Raw genomic sequence first — 25,602 nt, forward strand, 5'->3', positions numbered from 1 at the left:
TAGTATACACCCATGGACCACTATGGAACCTACCTGGACAACTCAGGGATTACACAGATATAAGACCACATGGTAATATAAAAGAAAGTACTATGATTTAATGTTGAAAATCACATTCTACTGTCCAAATAAAGCGTGTTTTATATTATCATTGTGTTATTGGAATCGGTATTGAGTATCAAGTCTATTCCTTAGTACCAAAATCGAGTTTGAAATGTTTTTATTATTATTATTATTATTGTTATTATTATTATTAGTAGTAGTATTGTGACAACACTAGTATATAAAAGTAAAAAGTGACAAATAAAATCTTGATATATTTTGCACACTTTGGACAATGCACTGCAGTCAGGCCTGCAGTATGTCGCACTTACAGAGAGCGAGGGGTCAGCGGTGCTCAAATTGTTCCAGCGCTCGTTCTCCAGCTCCTCCATCACCTGGTTCATGGCACTCTTCAGCCACGTTTCCACGGCAACCCCCGCCTCCCGAAGCATGTCCAGACGAGCCTCCGCTTTAACCTTCACAGTCTGGAAGTAATGGAAAATGTGATACAGGGTTATTACATCTTATGCTTCATATTAAAGTCTAATACTAACAGACAATATAACGTATAACCTTTTTACATTACTGGTGTCTTAAGAAATGGTTTAGCATGTGATAGTTTGAGTGAGATGAATAACATTTTAATTTCAGCATGTAACTTGGAGTCTAAACCCCAAAATGGACTGTATTGGCTGCAGTGCGTGTTTGAAGCAGCAGGGGGTGCACACACAGCAGACACCTCCTCACCTCTGCTCTCCTCAGACTCTGTCGGGCCACCTCTATCTTGGTCTCCAGCTCTGGGTGCTGCTCGGAGCTCTCCTGGCCCCCATACTCCTCCAAAGCCTGTGAGTATTTCAACAAGCTTTTAACAAACAGATTACAAATGTTTATGCTTAATGAGAGATTTCAAGGAAAAATCTGATTAAAGATGCATCATGTCACTTTTTTGGTGGACGGTCTGTCACATGCTTGTTTCACGATTATGTTATTGCTTTGCCTGGAATGTTCCACAGTATGGTAAATACTTTATTTATTCAATTAAATGCCAATGTCATTAAATGTTATTATGCATTTCTGTCACGATCCGCACTATTCCTGCCCCATGTTTTGCCTCCTGTCCTGCTCTTCCCCTCCCTCACCTGCCGGAGCTGGGCTGACCTCCTGGCTCCTCCAGCGTGCACCTGCAGCCCATCAGCGCAATCACCACCACCTGCCTTGGATAAGAGGAGCCAGGACCAGACACACGGGGCCAGATCGTCCGTGTGTCTACATCCTGCTCATGGCCAGACCGTCCGCGTGTCAAACATTCCTGCTCCTCTGCCTCTGGCTCTGCTCCTGACCCTGTGTTCCTGCTCCGGTATTGTCTGTTTTGTCTCCACCACCTTGTCTCGTCCTGGACCCGGCTTGCATCCCGCTTCCCGCTCCGGTTCCCGCTCCCTGCCTCCGTTGCCCCTGGCTCCGTCCCTGTTCCTGTCTCCCACTCCGGTACTGGTTACTCCCTGTCCCTATCCCTGCTCTCCGCGACGCATTCCCGGACTCTGGCTCACACCCTGCTCCTCGCCCCTCGCCGGTCTAATCAATACTTATCTGTTAATTCACATATTGTAAATAAACACTGTAAACTTGCTCCGAGTTCTGCACCTTTTTGGTCTCACCTGCACCAGCATTATGACACATTTCTATTGATTTGCTTTGGTTGGGAGGAGTCACCTGCTTATCTCCATGGAGTTTTATGTCATTTTGTGAAACATTCCAAGAAATATTCCCAAGGAGAAAAAACGTTTTCAGACTCCCCACCACAAAACACAGTGTCCCTTAAAGATGAAATCCACTCATAGTACCGTAATGGATGTAGTACAGGTGAACATGTGTTTCCACAGAAGTATTACGTAGCTTCCACCTCGCCAACAAAGCAGATGTTGTGGTTTCCTCCACTGGTGTAACCACTGATAATGATTAACTAACAACTCGAACAAAATGATTCATTATCGAGTTGTCTTGTTCCTGTTGAGGGTCAAGTAAAAAACAGATGCTGCAGCACTAATACCATGAGATTTCAAAAATACTTGCTATGCTGTATTTATTCTAAGTTTTAACTTTTGAAATGATGAGTAGTGTAATAGTACAATAAACCATCAATTTAAGAATGGACAGCATCACTCTTGCTTTTGGACAGAAGTATCAGACAGTAAAAGCAGCTATTTCCAATTTTTTGCCCAAACATGTTGAATGCTATTCAATAGAAATTGTAATTATGTGACAAAATGAAGTGTCTGTAGCCTTATTTCCGTGGACAAAACACAATTGGGGCAGCCTTGGCACAGGTCAGTTTGGCGGGGCCAGATCCAGCAGAGTTGTGTCTGTGCTACACTTCGCAAGGCATGGCTTCGGGTCCAGTGGCAGGGCTGTGCTATGTGAGACACTGACGTCTAAACAATCTCATGTTTTCTCATTTTAAAAAATCTAAATCGCACCTGAATTATACTTTTTATTCATAAAGCCTATCTTGGCAATTCGCAAAAAGATGTTTATTAATTCCACATTTGTAGACATGGCTAATGGCTTCCAGTATATTGTCAGCTTTGTCTGCATTTATTTCACTTCTCTGTGGTGGTACGGTGCACTTCAGACAGTGACAGACACTATCAGACCATACAGATCTGCTCCAAAATGAACCAGTTGAAATAAGTCTCATGAGTGTCTGTGTGTAATGTTCACAGCAATGCACAGTGCCAACCTTCTGTGTATGGATGATGCTCTTGTATTCTCGGGCCACACGACTGGACCACTTCCGCGCCTCTTTGTCCAGGGTGTGCTCCTCTGCTGTGCCACTCTCCCTCTGCAGCTGCATCACCTGCAATACACACACTGGATTATAAGCATACACGCACATATATCCATATAAGACCATAGTCAGACAAATATATCCATATGAGAGCATATTCACACAAATGTGTCATGAGAATAACTGAAACAGACAGAAACCAACATCCCTCAACTTTTACTCGAGGAAAAAGGTTAAACTAAAGGAGCCCATTGGGTCACAGAGACGCCATTGTGTGCTCCACTGCCTAGAATAGCAGAGAGCATAAATGACATCACTATAACTGTAGCTGCCCTGCACCGCCCTGGAAGCTGCCTGACCATGTCTGCTGCTTTAAATACACTCAGGAATATACAGGAAAGAACAACTCTTTTGTGTTTCATACAATCATTCAGTGTTGTCTAAAAATACAAATAATTTTAGTCAAAAGATTAAGCCTTATTAGTTGGTTAACATCAAAACCATCCTTCATTTCTCTGCTTCTTATGGAAGACAAGAGATGGGTTATTCACATCACTAAAGTCTATTGACAAACATGCTTTGCTGGCTCGCTTCCTCCTTACAGCTGCAGATACAAGGATGAAGATATTATATAACGCTTGTGGGAGCATCACTCATCTGATGAAATGTAGCAGTAGTTGCTCCCTGGCTTGACAGTGAGGAGAGTGTTTGGCCATGTGTTGTGCAGGAGCCAGCTGACTGGGCTGAGGGCACTCTGATGAGGCCTTCTCACAATGTTCCTTTTCAGTGACGCCTCCTGCCCCTCCCTCACAGTCTGCCTCTGTGCTTCACCAGATCACTCAGCCTGGTGCGAGCGCTTTGGGAGAGGACAGGGAGGAGGGAGCTCCTGCACCTTTAATGTTTTCTTTAGGAACAGGCTGCTGCTTGTTTGACTTCCAACCAAAACAACACTGCCGTTTGCAGTTTGAACAAATTGTCCAGTGTTGTCCAGCAGAGCAGAGGCAAGTGAGGAGGAGACTGCTCCAGTGAGGAGGAGGAGACTGGTGCAATGAGGAGGAGACTGCTCCAGTGAGGAGGAGGAGACTGGTCCAGTGAGAAGGAGACTGGTCCAGCGAGGAGGAGGAGGAGACTGGTGCAATGAGGAGGAGACTGCTCCAGTGAGGAGGAGACTGGTCCAGCGAGGAGGAGGAGACTGGTGCAATGAGTTGGAGATTGGTCCAGTGAAAAGGAGACTGGTCTAGTGGATGAGGAGACTGGTCCAGTGAGGAGGAGACTGGTCCAGTGAGGAGGAGGAGACTGGTGCAATGAGGAGGAGACTGGTCCAGCGAGAAGGTGACTAATCCAGTGTGTAGCCAACTGGTCCAGTGAGGAGGAGGAGACTGGTGCAATGAGGAGGAGACTGGTGCAATGAGGAGGAGACTGGTGCAATGAGGAGGAGACTGGTCCAGTGATGAGGAGACTGGTCTAGTGGATGAGGAGACTGGTCCAGTGAGGAGGAGGAGACTGGTCCAGTGAGGAGGAGGAGACTGGTCCAGTGAGGAGGAGGAGACTGGTCCAGTGAGGAGGAGGAGACTGGTCCAGTGAGGAGGAGGAGACTGGTGCAATGAGGAGGAGACTGGTCCAGTGAGGAGGAGACTGGTCCAGCGAGAAGGTGACTAATCCAGTGTGTAGCCAACTGGTCCAGTGAGGAGGAGGAGACTGGTGCAATGAGGAGGTGACTGGTCCAGCGAGGAGGAGACTGGTCCATTGAGGAGGAGGCTCTTCCAGTAAGGAGGAGAATAGTCCAACAGGCCAGTGAGGTTATAATATTCATAATATGATAACATTATAAATATCTCATAATGTTGCAGCCATCCAGCGCTGCTGCTCCACCACTGCACCGCCCTGTAGTGTAATGTTTCTGTTTGAGACTGACAGCACCTGTGAGTGCTTGCTGCACCACATGGCCAGCCTTTCCTTTGCTTTACCTTTGTGTCTAAGGCTTAGAGCAGCTATGATAAAAAACATAATCGTTCTATATTTATAGTGCTGACATGACCTTTCAACAAACGCAAACACTCTCTGTTTTCCCTGGTCAAAGGTTGTCTTATGAAGTCTATAATGTTATCACATTAGGAGAGGCTCAGAGGGTTCAATTGTGTAAGAAGTGAATGTGGATTTGTTTAACTACACACTGGATGTACACACAGAGATGTGGCATTACCGTATCAGAGTCATTGGGCTGATAGAGGAAGTCCGAGGCTTGTTGAAACACAGGGTTTTTCTCAACAAACTGTTTCTGGTGAAACTGTTGCAAGATCTAGAAACAGAAAAGAGTTCCTGTTACATACCCCAAACTGATCAGTAAACAGCCCATACGTAGGGGTAGGACGTGAACGATCTTGCAATATTTTCAGTGGGAGTTAAAGACTCCTCTACATAAAGACTTGTGGTCCAGTTACTTTCAACCCTGTCCTAGTTTTAATTTTGTACTGATACAACCAACATTAATGTGCATAACCTGTGATCATTTTTACATTGCTATAATCAAATAGAAATTATCAAATAAAATTTGCAATTAGACAGTGTCTAATTCACGGACATGCCATGTTTTTAGACTCTATGTTTAAAAATGTAATTATATAGAGTTACAAATTGTTTGTTTAAAGCCTGCAGGCCACTACATTTTTTAATGATATAATACAAACCACATACAATAAATCAACAACAAAATGAAATCTTAATAATAAAAAGTAAATGAAAACTTGTGTGGCCAAAATTGTGAGCTGAACAATATAATTTTATTCTAAATGATCTCATCTGTTTTAATTCTCATGGGCCTAATCCCATGTCTCATCCAACCCCAACAATACAGTTTGTAAAGTGTTGTTTACTCATGATGAACCCACAGTTGAACAGCTTGATCAAGAGAATAAAGTGACAGGCTCTGAGTCCTATGTGAATGTGAGACAGTAAGTTGTAAAAATGTATGGCGTTGTTCTTTCAGTGTTTCCCATAGATTTTGTTAAGACAGTGGTGGCACAAATTATTTTTATTGGAATAATTTCATTTTATTCAGTCTGTGGAGTATACCTGTCACTTACTACCTGTACTCTCCTTCAGGGTTTTCCATTAACTATGGTGGTCCGCCATAGTCTAAAATTTTCCCCCATAGTCTAAAAACAAGCTGGACTATACATTGACATGACAAAATTACAAGCTGTTGTTCATTCTTTTATAAACTTATAAAAGAGACTATACCCATCAAAAACAGTTGAAGTAAGTAATATTTATACTCCACAAATTGAAGGAGATGACATTCTTCAAATAAAATTCTTTGTGCCAACATCAACTGCTGGGTTTCAGATTCAGATTTCAGATTCTATAAGCCAATAATATTTAATACAGGTGGGAGCAGGTAAAATGAGTATTGTTAAAACTCCAATTATTGTCATAATATAGCCTGTTCTTGGGTCTAGAGACTAATAAAAATGATCAGGTTCAACATTTGTGCATTTACCTTTTGGATATTTCATGAATAGTACAATATAATTAATAGGAAAAACTGTCTCTTGCCCCCGTCTGAGTGTATAACATCATCACATATTGTTAATATAAGTTTATGATAATATAATGAGCAACAAAGTCTAATTTTGTTATGCCAATATATAGTCCAGTTTATTTTAGATCATGGGAGGCTACCAACACGTACAACACTGTGTTTTGTCGTCTGAATGCAGACTGCCCGGGATGATGCAAGTGAGATGAAGCTGTGGGATAGTATGTCTCCTGCTCTGCTCTCTGCACACAGGCGATTGGACACTTACGGCATTGGAGCTCGTTAACAGCTGATTAAAGGTGTTGTGAGCCACCTCGTACGTCTCCAGTTCAGTCTGACACAGTGACACCAGGTAGTCCTTAACATGATCATGGATTTTTCCGTCCAACACCTGCACAAAACAAACACATACACAAACACTCATTAAGATGGATGCACTTCTTTGAGCAGGGCCACTGATGGGTCAGGGGTTACTTTTACCTTAATACTGTCCATTAGATCTGTGTGATAGTAGCGCTGCTGGTGAGCGTTAGCTGCAGCTAGCGTGAGAAGGTAGTCGTTTCGAGCATGAGTGGCTTTGGAGTTGCACTCACTTCTTTTGGCTTTCAACTGGAAAAGACAGTACAAGATATTACATGATTCAAACATACGGGCTGGTTGATATGATACATCTATCACATTATTTTCCTGATCTTTAATATCAAATTTGTCTCATTAAAAATATATAAAAGCCAAATTTTGGTTGACTAAGACTCCTACTAAACTAAAGGCCTACAAAGCTCTATTAAAGGCTTTACAAAGCGCTATTGAAAAGAAAGTTCACTTAGTTGCAGAATGATCCCGTACCTTGACGCTTGCTCTCTGAAGACTGGATCTAGACTGAAACAGGCTGAGTTTGGACCTGTGTGAAGAAAGAATAACAGGCAGAAGTCAATGCTTTGTTTCTAATATAATCTGAAGCTTCTGCCTGCTCCAGTGAAATGTGCAGCCTACCACACTAGGCCCAGAGTCTTAGAGGAGGTTGAATATACTGTACCCAGCACCACATTGATCATAACCAAATTCCAGAATGTCTTTTACTGCTGGATGAAATATGAAGCAGATCGAGTAGAAAGCACTTCATAATAAGGTCATTTAATGCTGTTTATTATCATTTCCTCTTTTACTTGGATAACATAATTTTCCGCTCAATGATATATTTTCCTGGTGAAAAGAAAAATTTCTGAAATGTACTGAGTCCAGGTGCCAGCCGAGTGAGAGAAGGATGAGGATTCACTTCTCAAATTTGGGTTTCAAATGTATACTATTTTTTCACATCTTTCAAGTAAACAAATATATGCAAAAAGGGAATAGTGACTTAACAGATGGTGTATGTAAAAATGTGGAACAGAGTGATCTGACAGTTGATCTTACATTAGTTTAGTTTATTTGGGCAATTTCATACATTACATAATTATTATTAAGTGCAGAAGGAGTAGGCTGAAGTTAAAGCCTACTCCACATCAATCTGATAGTGTCTGTGCCCTCTGCTGATAACAATAGGTGTCAATCTTGATGAGAATAGCAAACAAAGCAGCTTATTTTAGTACCACCACCGCCAGCAGATGATGTTTAAAGTGCTGAAATGCACAGCAGTCTGGAGATGGTGTGGATGTTAAAATGTGCAGGAGTGAATTTCCAATGGTTATGTAACAAACTGAAAGAGAATTTTGTCTGTGCCGAAGAATATTAGCTTAGCAGAAGGACTACTGCACATAAGAAGCAATGTACTTCGGGAATATCCGTATCCTAACATGATTCACCCTTGAACGTCCTATACATAACTATGTGCAGATTAAACGTGAGATAGAGATGGTGCAGAGGAGTGGTGCGTACTTGGCCTCCAGCTCTGCCTTGTCCTTCACAGCCTGGGCCATGCTCTGGGCCTCCTGGTACTTTTTGCGGCTCTTGGTCAGCTCCTTCACAGACTCCTGCAGCTCTGCCTGGATAACCGTCAGCTGCTCCATGCACTAGGACAACAGCACATTTGTTTATGGGACCTATTGCACAACCTGGAAAACATGCAAATACTTCTCCCCGGTCCACAGCAGGCACAGAGAAGCTGTACAGTCTAATGGTAGAGCTCCAGTGACCGCAGCCAGCATGCTTACATTACAACCCAGTGTGATTAGTAAGAGAGCTCCTGTAGGTAGGACTACACTGATACTGCCTCCATCACAGTACAGCACAAACAGCTGCTCACTACTCCACGACTCACATTCCTTCTGATAGGAATATCAACTTCAGGAGGCAAGGAACCTTTCATAAACTTTTGCCTCTCCAAATGAATAATAAGTAATAATTTTATTATTTTTAGTAACTTTAGAATCAATAGATCTACAAAGTATGTTTGCTATAGTACAATATAGTACAAAACACTAACTGCTGTTTTTAAGATTAGACGCATTGTCTCTGGAGTGCATCTGTGATTTTATATATATATATATATATATATATATATATATATATATATATATATATATATATATATATATATATATATATATATATATATATATATATATAGTTAGAGCCACTCAGTGCATAACCCCTGTTGTCGTGCTGTGTGCTGGGATTTTACCTTGCGGAGCTGCTGCTCCTTGTGTAGCCGGGTGCTCTTGGCTGGATCTGACACCTGCACCTTGTAGTTGTCACACAAGCTCATTCTGGACTGAGTGAACTGCACTGTTCCCTCCAGATAGGCCCGCCACACACAGAACATGTTCCTGACACACACATACCATTATGGTCACTCTTACACAACCATAACAATACCTTCTTATTGTGGACAGTACACTGTTTATGATAAACACCTCCAGTTACAAATTTAGGTTAACCATTATATTACTTTGCATTGTTAGCTTCTAGAAGATCTAAGATCAAAGTAGTTCCAACAAGCTGTCATGTGTCATCCTTGTTATTTTTTGGGTTTGACCATAATATAAAATTACACTCCCTTTTTTCTGAATAGTGACTGCTCGCCAGGATTCATCAGGAAAACTGGCTGTTACATTAGACATGTGGGAATATAAGAACATAAGAACATAGCAATGTGTATAATTCAGTTCCAGAATGTTAAGATATTCAGTGCTTGAGTTCATTGTTGATCACATGATAGAAGATAGCTGCTGTACATACCAATGGTCCGCTGGTTCCTGGGTCACACTCTCGGACCATTCTCTTTTCAAATACTGGTTGGCCAGCTTGTTGAGTGCCTGAGTGCAGAAGAAAGAAAAAGTGTGGGTGACCTGCTAACCCCTGACCCCAGTGTGCCTACTGCTGTTTCTCATCCTCACTCTCTGACCTCCTGTGACCCCTGTGACCCTCGGACACATAGCACTGATACGCACATGCTTTTCTCATTTCCCATCACCCCAGTTCAACATGTCAAACGCCAACGCAACAGAATTCAGCACCCTTTCACAATGCTTTGCTCAAGCAGATTCAATATAAAGTTAGGTTTAACATTAAGATCTACTCAGGAGTGGAGATGTGAATGGTCCACTTGAGCAGATGACTGTAAGGGCTTCAGTGGACACTGTGCTCTACATCTATTTGCTGACCTAAGCTTATTTTTAGAAGAAAATGCCACTTCTTCTGACCACAGTGGCCTCAGGAGATATATAAAGTGCCTGCTATTGGACTGGCACTGACATGGAGCTCTGGACAAGTCAAACATGCAGACAGAGCAAACACCGGGCAGGCGGGCTATAAAAGTTCCATGAGAGAGGAATACTACAGATCTATAGCTCCAAGGCTTCATGACAGAGTACTACTACAGGCCTACACCTACAGTCAAGCTGATACAAGCACAAAAGGTCAGTAAGGGAACACAAGCTCTGTGCAAACATCAATAAAGATCTAAATGATGGGCTTCATACTGAGTATAAGTCAGTCAGACTGGTGCAGGTCCTCCTGTGTGCTTTAGCTTTAGCATTCATGACAGAGACACTCTCACAGAGCGTCCCTGTTCTAAGCCTGTGAGGAAGCCATTCTGTGGCTGACAGAGCTGATAGAGCGGGAGGGATGAGCCCAGGACAAGCGAGGAAGAGGATGAGAGAGGGAGAGGAAGAGAGGGAAGAGAGGAAGAGCCGGACACTACTCTGTGTGAGGAGAATACAATCAGTGTAACAGATGGAGCAGAGATTGAGAAGTTTGAGAGCTGTGCATGTGACAACAGGGATGGACAGGACAGGACTGTTCAGACACTGACCCAATTTGATCCATCCATTGATCACATAAAGTGCAGCACTGCAGACAAATCACACAATAGCTAATGGAGGGGTGCAGTTGACTAAAGACATGTCCAATCAATTAGTCGACTAAAAAAAGAGGCTTGGCAAAGCTCTCAAAAAGTACTAGGAAAAAGCATTTGCACACGTGTACAATATTGTTGGTACCCTTCGGTTAATGAAAGAAAAACTCACTATGGTCACAGAAATAACTTGAATCTGACAAAAGTAATAAATAAACCAATAACCAATGAAAGGCAGATATTGCTTTTCAACCATGATTCAAAAGAATTAGTAAAAAAATAAACTCATAAAACAGGCCTGGACAAAAATGATGGTACCCCTAGAAAAGACTGAAAATAATGTGACCAAAGGGACATGTTAATCCAAGGTGTGTCCACTAATTAGCATCACACGTGTCTACAATCTTGTAATCAGTCAGTAGCAAGCATGTTAAAGGTAAAGGCTATAGGACCATCTCCAAGCAGCTTGATGTTCCTGTGACTAGAGTTGCACATATTATTCAGAAATTTAAGAAACCTCCGTGGACATGGCCACAGGAGGAAAAACTCATTTTTATTTATTATTATTTTTATCAGATTCAAGTTATTTCTGTGAACATTTTGAGTTTTTCTTTCATTAACCAATGGGTACGAACAATTTTGTCCGTGTGTGAATATGTTAAAAGGTAGATTAACTCCCAAATCTTCAGCTAACTCACATTATATTCTCGTTTCTACTGCTGTCCCATAGAAATCCTTATGATCGAAATAAAGAAATGAGTCTAAGACATTAGCGACTGACTAATCAACTAAACGACTAAAGGCCTACAGCACTAAATAGAACATAAACAACTCAAGGCATATGCACGTGTTGTGCTGTTGTGATGATTCACTAGTCTCAATGGTGAGTTGCTTGGACAGAGAATTCATGTCTGTGCACATGAACAGAGACAATATATGTCCAGAGCAGAGTGAGTGAATCATGGCAGAGCAGAGTGGTGCAGGCAGAGCTCTAGGGCGGCTTGTAATAAGTAAAAGATGCCAGATTCGATAACTTGTTTTCTTATTGATCTTATTGCAATATTTAGGCCTGTCACGATGACACATGATATATTGGTGAACAGTGACAACAAATAAATTAAACACTTAATGACAGGTAGAGGTTATTTATTCTACCATCTATAACTCAAATCTTCAAAAAAGTACTAAAAGTTACCCACTAGTACATAGCAAAAGCACCTACAATAAATAATGACCCTCAAAAAGAATTGTTCCATCTATCATGTATTGAATGATAAGTCAATATATTATTTATCGTAACAGGCCTAGCAATATTGTAACATAGCCTATTTTTTGGCAAAATAAGCTCAGTTAAACTAAACAAAAAAATGTGTATGCCTTCATTTAATAGTAAAACTAGGTCAAAATTAAAAACAACACCAAGACCACCCTAAGTCTAAAGAAGGACTTGAAGACAATCATGAATAAAATGATCCTTTTTGTCCATTTTACTTTACAATACACTTATGTAAAATGGAGAAATTAGTGTTGTTGAGATACATTTATTTTGTTGATGTCCATTTTTGAGCCTGGGCAATATTGGAATGTTAATATTTTTGTGATATATTGTGCAGTCCTATAGCGCACATGCGCACACACAGAGGCTCAGACACGCCCCTCTCTTCACACAGCACCTGGACATTCCTAACAGCTGTGTAAAAGTCCACCAGAGACGGTCCTGTCAGAGCGGAGGAAGCTGTGGTCACTGCACAACTCCTCCAGCCCTCTGTATGGGCCTAATCTGACCATAGCTTTCTTAACATTGAATGACAGAGAAATGAGTGACTTACCTGGGCGTAGTCGCGCTCAATGGCTGCCCGCTTCTGACTGAACGTCCTACACAAAAGAGAATGCAGATTGAGTGACACAATATGGTTATTGAAAGAGACCTAATATGTTATACATTACTATGTGTCTGGGTGATATCACAATATCACAAGTTTTACCTCATATTGATTGATTAGTTTTACATCAAATTTTCATGAGATTTAATTTTATCTTATTAAAACTAGGGTTGCCAAAAGTATCAAAAATCAGATACCAATCAATATTAAAAGTAGTACCAAAACTAGATACTCATTTGAGCAGGTATCAATAATAAAAAAGTCACATTCACAGGACAGAAATGAACATTTCTTTAATAGCTTTAGAATGATCTTGAGCTCTATCAGAACAAATGTAAGACCACATAGACTAATATACGCCCATAATCTGGCCAGCAAGAAGAATTCCTACAGGTTGGCAGACCAGGTAGACACGGGTTACAGTCACATGCCATTCTATATGTGATCAAACAGTTAACAACGTATGATGTTACAGTGACAGAGGTGATTGGCATGACCACAATGAGCTGCTTTCAACAAGCTCTTACTCCCATTTGGAAGACAGTACCGCAAGTGTCAAGCCTGGTCATTTATGCTTCACATTTTGCACAATGTGACTGTGAAAGCAATGGCTGTCCACAGCCCACTCCCGTCCAGGAAACACTGCAAAAGGATTCCTCCCCTCCCCCAAAATGAAGAGGTGACACTAACAGAAGAACAGGTAGTTCAGGATTAGTTTGAGGAATATATGGCATCTTTGGGTAATAATGCTAAACAACGGTTCACAAGCAAGGCAGTGTGGTTTCAATATTATCGTTTATCGTCTATATTTACTTCAGCAATATATCACATTTCAAAATTTGTTATAATAACAAATCTCACAACATAGTTAACTATCTTCCGGTATCTCGAACAGTATTTGGTGAGGTCTTTGGAGATATTTAATAAGCACCCACAACATCACATGATGTTGTCTTACCTGACTTCGATCTAGACTTTGTGGGTTATTTTGATGAAGAAGATGAGGACTTTGACTTGGACATGCAACACAGCAGCCATAAGTCAGACACATGGTATAACTAATGGTTATTCTAATCCTGTAAGCTCGGCAAGGCAAGTTTATTTGTATAGCACAATTCGTACACAAAGTAATTCAAAGTGCTTTACAGAATAAGAAAGACATAATACAAACAATTCAAAGTATAAATAATCACAAATAGTCATCATAAAATTAACATTAAAAGAGAAGAGTGCAGAATAAAAACCTTTCTTGTACTTAATATCAGACCAACATGTAAATTAAACCAAATTCTGTTAAGAAAATCATTTTCTTTATTACTGTTTTTTCTTCATAAAAAGGTACACAATCTTATCACCAATAAGTTAAAGACATACATATATAGATAAGGGAGAAAATATGTGCAATAATGGCATCTTTACAACAGTGAATCAAAGCAAGATAATACTGTGACATTGTTAATTTGTAATATTCTTAATCACTTATTTTAAATAGGAACATTTCTCCATTCTGCTAGAGCAGGGGAAGAGTGGCATTGACTTGAACAGTTAGTAGAAATGTACTGTATGCATACTGGCAATGTCCAGGTTTTATAGAAAAAGTGCACAGCAACAGCAGTCTCTCTCCATCTCCTCCTTTTACTGCATCCTGCATGTCAAATAATGAGAAGCCAAAACTGTGTTCCTTTTTGTGGTCTACATCAGGGTCTGGGGTTTATATTTTGTTGCCAGTGGTGCAGCTGCAAGGCCATGCACATTTCTCGTGGTTGTCTCTGGCTTTTTGGTATTTGTAGATGTTGTGACAACTTGGATGATGGCAAGGGAACTCTTTATTCTGTATGGCCTGTTGTTCTGAAGCTTTCAGGACACCTGTAGCAATGTCTGCAAGTTCATTAAATTTGATGTAACGATCTAACTGCATCATGTAGCCAGCTTCTGTTTATATCTGAAGACCCACTTTCGGCAATAAAGCCCACTGGGATATATGTTATAATATAAACACAATCATTATAATGAAAACAAATGAACATAAAATTAATCAAAATGTAGTACAGAGTATTGGTGGAGTATAAGGTGCACTATGTAACTTTTTTGTTGGGTGGTCCGTCAACAGCCTGTCTATACTGATATGCTTTAGACTTATCTACACGTTCTAATGTTGACGTAGTGCTGTCACCTACTTGTAATCATGGAGATGGACAGGTTTAATGCTGTTATGGTGCATTCTAGGCAAAGCAATAACTGTCATGGAGACAAACAGGTGGCAGATACTCAATCACAAAAGTTACACAGTGCACCGATGGCTGCACTATCTGCGGGGGAAATCACAACTTTGCTTGAGCAGTACAATACCAAACTCCAAAGTAGTTGTCAAATAAATTATTTAACAATTTAAAACACTTTTACAAGATTGTAATGATGATCTGTGTTGATTAAACTCCAATAGAAGAGTTTTGTATTATTTATTTGCACATCATCAAAATATTTATCCGCCAGTATGTTTTTTTCAAGCAGGGGACCTGGAGATGTATAAATTCTCCAATTTGGAACTTTACTCCCCTTTTCTTGTTTAATCAAGTTTATAGCACTAATATACATTAATTTGCTGTTACATAATTATTATTAAATGGTTAATGTCAAGTGTTTTGTACAATGCAACACACATTATGTATTGTGGCATGACACTCACAGGGAATGTGGCCTCAGACACTTCTCAAGAATATTGATGAGGGATGTGGTTTACTATGACTGCTGACAATGGCTCGATGGCGTGAAGATGCTGTGTGAGAATACAAATTCATGGTGCACATGGGCTTGTGAGTGAGGACCAGGAAGAGACTGTGACATTAGACAGACTGGGCTGGTTTGTCCCTGCTGAGTTGGTATATGGTGACTCTTTCTTCTCTGGCAAAGTGGTGCATCCAGTGGTGGATCTGTACAAAGAAGTCCAGATTGTCAAAGATAATTGAATATGTTGATGGTGATGGACACGCATGTGTGGCTGAAATATTGACAGAATAACACTTTTTGATGTAGCTGCGTTAGTACCTGGGCCATTGCTTTGACTTTGCAGATAATTCATTTACAGCTTTAATAGGTAAAAGCTGACAGAAGTGGTTCTCTTCCCCTCGGTGCAATTGCAGTAGATCTACATGTTGAATGAGGTGAATCTTGGATAATCTTTGCAAAGATGGAGTATAAGAATGGTGACATCTCCTACAGCTCAGTTGTGAGATTTTCAAATGAGAATGTCTTCTGGTGATGACTTCCACAGCATGAAGCCTTCATAGGGGTTGCACAGACGTTTGGCCTCATCCTCAAGATGAAGAACATGTTCCTTCTGTTCAGAAAAAACCTCTTGGAGTCGGACCAGAAGATTCGCTGTTCTTTTCCATTTTTCTTTTGTCATGGTTTCAATGCCAGCTATGTCAGTAGAACATTTTATTCTGCCCAGTCTTTAAGGTGGGTAGTGAATCAAAACCTGTTGAGAAACCTTGACCTTTTGTTCTTTTCCCATCTTCCTCCCAATCTCCTCCTCATATTTATCAGATATATTTTATGACGCAGTTTGTATTTACAGTTCAAATTCAACTAAACCTCCACCCCCATCCATACAGGCAGAGACGCACTGTATTACAATGCTATCGTCAACTAGACTCTTATTAGATATACCCACGTACAGGATAAAAACATTGCCATAAATTACTGCACTTACTTCTACCATACTTTGTAGGACTGGCATCTCAGTGGTTGGTGGTTGAGCACAGCTGTGAACTGAGCGGAGGTCAGTCTTGAGGCCGAGGCTCGACCTGTGGCTTGTGAGAGTGTCTGTAGTTTTGGACGCAATTTTTTTACTGGCCCTTGGTGTTTTAAAGGGCACCACCATTCTTATCAGCACACAAAGACACTATCTACACAACTTTGACTTGTCATTTTTGGACAGGTCGCATCCAGTGTTTGCAAACCCTTCAAAGATACTTTTATCGGTTCAAAAAACAATAAGTGCTGTGCTATTTAAGACGCCTTTCACACGCAAATTTGTTTTACAAAAACATCAAAAGTCATTCACCATCATGATAACTTCAATGTCCATCAAGTTCTATACATTCCAGTTAGCGTGACACTTGTTGCTATATCCCACATGCATTTTGGATACGTCATTATGACTCTTTTCTGTGATCAGTTAATAACAATGTATAGTAGGGGGCAACCCAATCAGATCATATTATTTCACTTAATGCAGTGGTTCTCAAATAGTGGGGCGCGCCCCCGTGAGATGCCGGGGGGGCGTGTATGACTCCGCGTATGACACTGTAGATACTGTAGACCGCGCGTACGCAGCGCGCAAACAGCAAAGAACAGGAGAGCGAACAGATCGTGACACAGGGCAGTGAACAAGAGAGACTTTTGCTAAAGCGACACTATGGAAAACATTTTAACAGGGATGAAAAGAAAGGCGGAGATAGACGGAGGTAAAGTCACCCGAAAAATAAGACGAGGAAGTCTGATGAAGAGTATTTAGCACTTGGCTTCACCGTGACAAGTGGGACACAAGGACAGACCGGTGTCTGCTGTGGCAGTGGACAGTATGAAGCCAAATAAGTTAAGGCGCCACCTCATTACACCTCAGTCACGCTGATAAGACACTGGAGTTTTTTCAGCGTAAAAACGTGCCAAATATTGCCAACAATCATCCTGCTTTGTGAATGTTACTTAAACCAGCGAGCACTGTTAGCATCATATAATGTGGCGTACCAAATTGCTAAATTACTTGTTTTAATTTGATATTTATTTAATTTTAATGTATTATTTTGATATTTAATTAAATTTCATTATATTTTATTTTATTTTTTCAGTATCAAATGGTTCAATCAGTTGTTTCAACAATATGTATAGTTCAAATAAGGATAAAATTAAAAAAAATAAAAATAATTAAATTATTTAATAATTATTGCGGAGGGGGGCGTGAAATTTTTTCTTCTTTATAAGGGGGGGCATGATAGAAAATAATTGAGAAGCACTAACTTAATGTCACATCTTTTCCTGTACATTTTCAGCAAAAGCCATCCCAGATGGATGTGTAGAACTCAATTCAGAGTGGTACACATATCAATCAGGCGTGAGCTAGGTTCATACATATATAAGGGCACATGATAATATAAAAGAAAGTACATTCTATTGTAAGTGTTTTTTTTATTTAATATCATTGTGGTATTAAAATCAGTATTGAGTATTGAGTCTGTTCCTTAGTATTAAAATACACTACACTACACAACACTATTTTCAATTAAAAAAAAATATGAACCTGAACAAAACAAACTTTAATCTGTGCCATTTAATACTAAGTATTGTCATATTTCTTCCGCCAAAGTCTGAACTCCAAACCACATGAGGATTGGCTGTAGACTTCTCCATTAAAATGACCTGAGCTGATCATTGACTATTAGACATGATGCAATTAAAATATGAGTAATTGCCAGTACCTGTTGCACACCTTTTGTAATGGTGGACAGCTTAGATAAAGTAAAACCATCTGATTTGCCTTCAACGGATGATACTCAAACATTTATACTACATTTGTGACAGAATGCCTGTTAAAGTATAATGCATAACATTCCCTCATCAAGAACATGCCTGAAGTGGTTTATATGTCATCCATGCATGTTTAAATAATAAATATATACATTGTAGTATACAAAAGCAGGATACAAAACAATACAGTACAACGTGACAAACCTGATGTGATGTGCAGTAGTTTCATTAACAGGATGCAAGCTGATTGTGACAAAAATGTAACTCATTAAACATGTTAATACATTGTTTATGCGAATATAGCATTTTCAAAACAATAAAAGTTAACATGGCGATCTAAATATGTTATTTGTTAGCTTTTAATGCCCCATAGAAGTGTAATACCCCTTCTTTAACATTGTGATAAAAGGAAGTCTGTGGATCTTTGAGAGCTTGAAAAAACAGTATAAGACAGCACACCCACTCCACTCTGTTTAAACTGGTGAAAGTGGCCTCAGTAATTACTGTCATAACCAGTAACTAAAATAAGATGATTGCAGGGAGTCATATTGCCAATTTAAACTGTTATTAAACTCTCACACATCTGACATGGCTCGGCTACTAGTACTATTCATAGTAGTGATTGTTGTACAATATATCTTACATTATTTTAATTAATGTGAAGGCTAAATCCAACATGACCATGCTAGTATGTGAGAGTCAAGTACTAACAACCCCTTTTTATGTAGATCACCAAACTATATAACAAGTAACACAACTCAATAGGCTAATCTTCTGGGCACTGTTGTAATGTTGATAGGTCTAACCTCAGCTATGTAAAGAATGAGGGAAAAGCCTAGGAAATATTTGTGAGGACAATACAGCCATCTTAAAGTATTTATTACATTTAAATTCAAGTCATCCAAGTTCAACTCCAGTGAGTTCTCTGTTTCAAACCAAGTTTCATCTATATTTGAATTTCTCGCTTTCCAAGTATCACCAAATCTAAACTTTATCTAGAACAGAAGTATACCAGGTCTAAACAAGAGATAGACCGATAGATCGGTTGGGGACGATAGTTGCCCTTTTTAGTGTATTGGCTGCTGGCCTTAAATCTCCGGCAGAGGCTGATATTTAGTTTGGACCAACCAGCTGCCTAAATATATATAAAAAGTTTGTGTGAATCTTTATTTGAACATTTTAGTCCAAAGAAAGTACTGAAAAAAGTATGTTTGCAGGTATGTTTGCAGGTTTGCGGATGAGTTTGTACTGTATTCTAATTTGATCATTTAGGAAAAATGACAAAAATAGGCCACAAATTTCATCCCAAAAATTTCATTGGTCGAGCATCGGTCATCAGTTTCTCTGGATTCTAAGCAATCAGTATATGGCACTGAAAAAACCTATATCTGTCGATCTGTAATCCAAACTAGGGCTAAACCAGGTCTAATATAGAACACAGGCATTCCTCCTCTAGTATAATCTGTGTAAGAAAGCAGAGATAATGTGTTCTAGAGTCCAGAGTTCAGCAGTCTGTGAGTGTGGTTATAGAGCTGTGATTAGACATGTCAGGGCCTGAGGAGCACTGTACAGCTCTGGGCTTCTCTACCTCTGCTCTTCTAATCCTCCGCCTGCTGTCTTCCTCTCTCTGTTCCTCTCTTTGTTCTTCCTTTCTCCTCCTTTCTTTCTGGTTTTTCCTATCTCTTCCTCTCTTTCTATGTTCTTCCTCTGCTCCCTAAATCCTCCCTCTCTCTGTTCTTTCTCTGCTTCCTTTCTCCTCTCTGTCCCTCTCTTTCTATTTTCTCACTCTCCTCTTCCTGTACTTCCTTTCGTCCTCTCTCTGTTCCTCACTCTCTCTCTCTCTCCTCTATTTCTCTCTTCTCTTTCACTGTGTTCTCTCCTCCTCTGTTTTGTCTCTCCTCCTCTCTCTGTTTCTCTCTCTTCCTCCTCTCCCTGTTCTTCCTTAGTCTTACTCTGGCGTCTCCAGTTAGCTTGAATGCGGCCTGACTGGCTGGTGTGAGTGCTGGGAACATGTGGGCTGCCCATCCGTGTGACCCTGGCTCCAGCTGTTTGGAGGTTGAGTGCACTGCCACACACCGCACACAGGAAGTGAGGAGCCAATGGGCCGTCACCTCCACACACACATACACAGGCACACACACACACACACACACTAAACCACTACAGTTAGACTTTAAAATCTGACTGTGGGGAGCGAGCAGTCTGTATTTAGGCTGTGTTACACTCAGTTCTCATCTAATTTACACTATCAGTCAAAAGTTTGGACACACCTTGTCATTGAATGTTTTTTTTTTTCTTTGCGTTTACTACTTTCTACATTTTAGATATATACAGAATACATCAAATATATGAAGCAAGATATATGGAATCATGCAGCAAACAAAAAAGTGAACTAAATCAACTATTTTTTAATATATTTTATATTCAAATTCCATCATTTGCTTTGTTGACTGTGCTGCAAACACTTGGCCTTCTCTCAATGAGCTTTGCATTAAATTCTCCTGAAATGGTTTTCACTTCACAGCTGTGCCATGTCGGGGTCAAAGAATCCCAAGTGTCCAAAGCAGTGATTATTCTACTTACATTTCATCCATGTTCATAGTTTTGATGCTTTCAGTGGGAATGTATGTAAATAGTCATTAAAACAAAGAAGAAACATAAAAGAAACAGCATGTCCAACCTTTTTCCTGGAAGTGTATGTAATTGGTTTAGTATGAAACAGTGAATAATAATTTTTAACAGTAAGGAGGAAAATATGTGATTGTGATTACACTTTTTCTGTTCACGCAGTAATGGTGTAGTGATTAATCGGTAAGTACACAATTGTTATTAATCAGGTCTAAGGTAAAGACAGGTATAAGAACTAAGAAATAATAATTGTGTGAATTTTAGAAGCCAAAATAAGTCATTTTAATTCAACCTAAACTCTAAAATGTTTATATGTAAAGTCCACATGTTGTTCATCCAGGACTGGTCCATGGTATTAATAGTTTCAAAGAATCTTTGTGAAATTAATTTTGGCTCTGAACCATAAATGTGAGATCAACATTTGATATTATGATACTCCAAGTTCACAATACACATTTTAGACAGGAAATGTGAACACTTTTGCCAGTGGAGGATTATGATACTGCCTATACATAGAGTTTACATAGGTAGTTGTAAAAAGTCAAAAATTAGATACTTATATGTACAATATTAAAAGTAGTGTCAAAACCTGGCTTTAGAACAATCTTGAGCTGTTTGAGAACAAGTATAAGACACATAGACTAGTATACGCCCATGTACCACTATGAAACCTACCTGGATGGCAGAGGGATTACACAGATGGCCACATGCTAATATAAAAGAAAGTACTATGATTTAATGTTGATAATCACATTCTATTCAGTATTTTTTTATTATCATTGTGGTGTGGGAATCAGTATTGAGTATCAGCTCATGTCATGTACATGTTGCAGCATGCCAAATCACCGGTCCTAACTAAAGGGATCCTAAACATAAAATCAGACCCTCAGCAGCCTCGGGGCAGGCTGACGGAGAGCGGAGCCAATCTGCGCCTCAGCCTCATTCATACAAAGGACAGGTGGGCAAAGTGTATTTTCCAAGGACAAAACAATAGAATGCAAGAAGTTCGTTATTTCAATTCTTCTATGAGACCACAATGTGTTTATCATACCTTGACATGTTTCGACTACTTCTCACAGTATGCAAGGCCAGCAACAAGGATGAACCTACCAATCTGTGTGTTAATGAGCAGCTGTCTCACTCTTCCTACAAGTCTGAGATCAAACATTTAAAATCATTTTGTGATATCACTTAGGAATGATGTCTTAGTGGTCCTTTGGTAATTCAGTGTTTTTCTGTTTAATGCAGTTATGTGCTCAAAGACAGCCAGATTACACCAATCACATTGAAGTATGGAGAGTTTTAGATTGTGTACAGCAGGGGTGCCCAAACTTTTTTCACCGAGGGGCATATCTTGAAAAATATTCGACACGGAGGGCCACAGTGGTCAATACAGTGGATAATTCAGATGGTGCATTTAACATAGTTTTGATTTCATACTTTAAACCTAAATTTTCCCATGTATTATTTGAGCAAAATTTGCCCCAGTACAGATATATTGTATAATCAGATCTCGAGGGCCAATTAAATGTACTGTCTGCATCTAATTATAAAGTGCTTTATTGTCCAAGAATAAGAATGTGATAGAATGTTACCTTTTATTAGCTTCACCATCATGGCAAAACTCCACAGTGTTCTCTGAGAGTTAATTGATAAAAATTTGAGGAATAAACTACATCAAGTCAACAAAAACAGCTGGACTCCTGCTACATCTAGTAGTACCAAAACAAGCCCTGACGAAGCTACCTGGTTGTTGTGAAACAACTTCTAAAACTAAATACGTTCAGCTGTTTTAGTTTTACTTTTTTATTTGTGTCTCTGAGAGTTGTGAAAAAACTCATTGCGGTGAATTACAATGCTCAGAATGTATAAGGCAAGTGAGGAATAACTTTGGACCACTACAAACAGTTTACAACTACCGGTAACTAGTTTTTCATGTTTTTAAGACAGTGAAAATTAGGTACAGCGCCTTTAATTGAAGCCAACCTAAACCAAATCGTGAACAGAGAACCAAAGTGTCCCACCTGAGGTCGTCGAGCAGCTCACAGTCGCTCTGGTGCTTGAGCTGCAGGCGGCTCATCTGCTCGGTGTGCACATGCTTCAACTCCTGTGTCACCCGAACCTGCACACAACAGCACCAACACGTCACTCTCACACAGACAGGTGCCTCTGCCTGACAGGGCACTCCCAGCGGACAGGTGCAAATAAGAGCTTCAACTTCCAGAGTCCAGGTGACGATTGGACTCGGTGGGATTCTAATTGGCTGACAAAGAGATGATGGCAACACATGTCAGCTCATCTTTTGTCACTGGGGAATACATGGACAATTTACATAATGCCCACGATTCAGATTGGCACTCCTAAGTACAAACAAAGGTAGATCTAAGTGCAAACAAAGGTAGTTTTGTAGAATTTATCAGCGGTATAGAATTAGCAAAGGCACTGTATGACCCCCCTTCTACAGTTTCTTTTGCAGGCTGTAATTTAAATTATATCATAGGAGTCTTTTAATACATGTAATTAATTATTACATATGTTTTGGTGTTTTAGTTGAACATTATGTCTGCCTGGGGCGGCCTCTGTGATACAATAAGGGTTTATCTTATCAGGTCCATTGTCCACCTGCTCAGCTGTTGTTCTGGACATGTCCAGTCCCATTGAGCTCAGCGCTAATTACAAAGTGCAGTGGGACAGAGATCACACCAGAGATCAGTCATGCTGCCTTCACAAAATGTACTGTATGTAACAGCACAGTTACTAACACTTTATACTGTGTTGTTTCATGGCTGAAGCAGGACCTCTGGCTACGTATTTGGTATGTCATCATCTTACAGTATCAGTGTTACAGCCATGCTGCCAAATAAAATACTAAAAGGTGCACTGTGTAACTTTTCTGGTGGAGGATCTGCCACCTTGTGTCATGGTTTGCGGTTTGCCTTAAATATTTTACAGTATGGAATTAAACACATCTGTCTTTATGGCAACAAGCAGGTGACTCCACCAAGCCAAATTACAGATGAGGTCTGTGGAGAGGCAAGCCTGCTCACAGTAAGAATGCATGTTTTTCAATATAAATTGGAGCTATAAAACACCCGTAACTGACTAAAAGCCAGATATATGTTTAATTCCATACTGTGGAACAATCCAGGCAAAGAATTTACATCTCCACAGTGACAACTGTGTCTCTCCATAGACATATAATTAGGCTATGGCACTCTCCATCAGAAAAGTTACACACCTTTAACATGCTCATGACTTAATCTGCCTGGTTTGTTTGGTTAAGAAATTATATATTCCAAAAATTAATCAAATTAAACCTGTAAGTATTTTTGACTGAATTACAGCAAAGAAATGAAAACCAAATGAAAACATAAAGTATCATTTTAAGCTATATTAATATGAACATACCATGATGTATTTCCATGACACAGTTACAAGATAAGTGAACATAAACCTCACAAGACAACGATAAAGAATAATCATTTATAACTTAGAACCTGCCTTGAAAATGATTCACTTCGCATCTCTTCTTTATTTCATTTGGAGAAATATTCACCATAAACCTGGATATGACATCTGCATTTTTACACTTAAAATACAAAAAAATACATTAAAAAAACAAAAATTGTATCTGCCCGTGATGTTTGTAAGATGTGTACGTGCTCTAATGTTCAAAACGACTATGTTCCCAACTTTTTCCCAATAAAACCCTGGATGAATGTAGTGCGTCCTGCTCTTCTCGGGCTGTGCGTACTCCTCGGTCTGTAACAGGCTGTGCTCTGGAGCCATGTTTCTGAAATACGATCCCACATAAACATTTTTTCGCACAGAACTGGACGCAGCTTTGCTTTTCCCGTTATCCCCCAAACTCTGCCGGGACATGGTGAGACACAAACAGCGCCTTCTTCGGCCTTCCAAACCATTCCCAACAACTTTATCTCGTTCCGACGTGTATTAACAACTAGTTTAAGGCCATGATGAACCGTTTGGAGAGGATATTGACTATTAGATTATATTTTCGCACTTAAGTCAAGCCTTGCGTTGTGGGTGTCAGTGATTGTGTATAGCGGAAAAAATAAAATATCTTCACTATGAAATAAAAAAGTATAAGCTCATTATTCCAGTTTTTTACTTGCTGGTATAAGTGCTCAGTTTGACTCCGTACACAGAGAGCTGATTTTCTCAGTGTGACAAGAAACAACGAGATACTTCAACATAAAACTGTTGCACATTGAGAACAACAGTTAAGGCTGAATATTCTCCAAAGTCAAAGTTGCGATCTTAAAACATAAAAAAGTCAATTTAACTCGTGAAAACAGAGCTTTTATGTGGGGGAAACGGTGTTATTACGGCGTTGTTAGCAGCCGAGGGCCACAACAAAGCGTATATCTCCATCTATTAAATATGCAGCAGTCCGTCGAGCTCGTTTTCTCACGTTAGCTTTGAGGCTACGGCGAGGGGAAAACGTACCTTTCTCGGTGGGGGCTGCATCTTGAGTTCTGGACATACAAACAAAAGACAAAAGTAACTGTCCAAAAGTGCGTCAAAGTGTGCGGGGGAGCGGTGGAGAGGCGCCCGGGGGCTGCTTTAGCTCGGGTCGACGGCCATGGCGAGTCCGGTCCGGATAAGTTGTGTGGAGTCCCGTTGAAAACACTGTGGCCCCAGGGAACACAAGCCCTGCGCGAGCACTGAGCACAGAGCACGAGCACAGAGCGCGAGCACACTGCGCGAGCGGTACACACTGAGCGCGAGAGCGTCAAGGTGACAGGAGGAACACTGTAGCATCCGGTCCACAGAGCCGCACTTCCGCTAACATAAAAGTAAAGCACTATAGTACTACTAGGCCTCCATCAGAATGATCCACTGTATTGACCACCAGACTGTGGCCCTTCACTTCAATTAT

General features: G+C 40.2%; 1 protein-coding gene across 1 annotated transcript in view; it reads right to left on the minus strand.

Annotated features, from left to right (window-relative positions):
• The window catches only part of LOC117381893 (F-BAR and double SH3 domains protein 2-like), a 34,380-nt gene extending 8,937 nt beyond the window's left edge, over positions 1-25,443 (minus strand). Inside the window, exons 1-13 of the mRNA XM_033978936.2 lie at positions 25,170-25,443; positions 22,724-22,821; positions 12,489-12,534; positions 9,543-9,619; positions 8,986-9,130; positions 8,241-8,374; positions 7,212-7,266; positions 6,846-6,974; positions 6,634-6,756; positions 5,031-5,126; positions 2,780-2,896; positions 790-885; positions 375-527 (exon numbers count right to left, since the gene is read on the minus strand). Of these exons, the coding sequence (XP_033834827.1) occupies positions 375-527; positions 790-885; positions 2,780-2,896; positions 5,031-5,126; positions 6,634-6,756; positions 6,846-6,974; positions 7,212-7,266; positions 8,241-8,374; positions 8,986-9,130; positions 9,543-9,619; positions 12,489-12,534; positions 22,724-22,821; positions 25,170-25,190 (1,290 nt within the window). The 5' untranslated portion in view covers positions 25,191-25,443. The remainder of the gene's footprint in view (positions 1-374; positions 528-789; positions 886-2,779; positions 2,897-5,030; positions 5,127-6,633; positions 6,757-6,845; positions 6,975-7,211; positions 7,267-8,240; positions 8,375-8,985; positions 9,131-9,542; positions 9,620-12,488; positions 12,535-22,723; positions 22,822-25,169) is intronic.
• Positions 25,444-25,602: the final 159 nt, after the last annotated feature.

Source organism: Periophthalmus magnuspinnatus, chromosome 14 (assembly GCF_009829125.3).
Source record: "Periophthalmus magnuspinnatus isolate fPerMag1 chromosome 14, fPerMag1.2.pri, whole genome shotgun sequence".
NCBI lineage: Eukaryota > Metazoa > Chordata > Actinopteri > Gobiiformes > Gobiidae > Periophthalmus > Periophthalmus magnuspinnatus.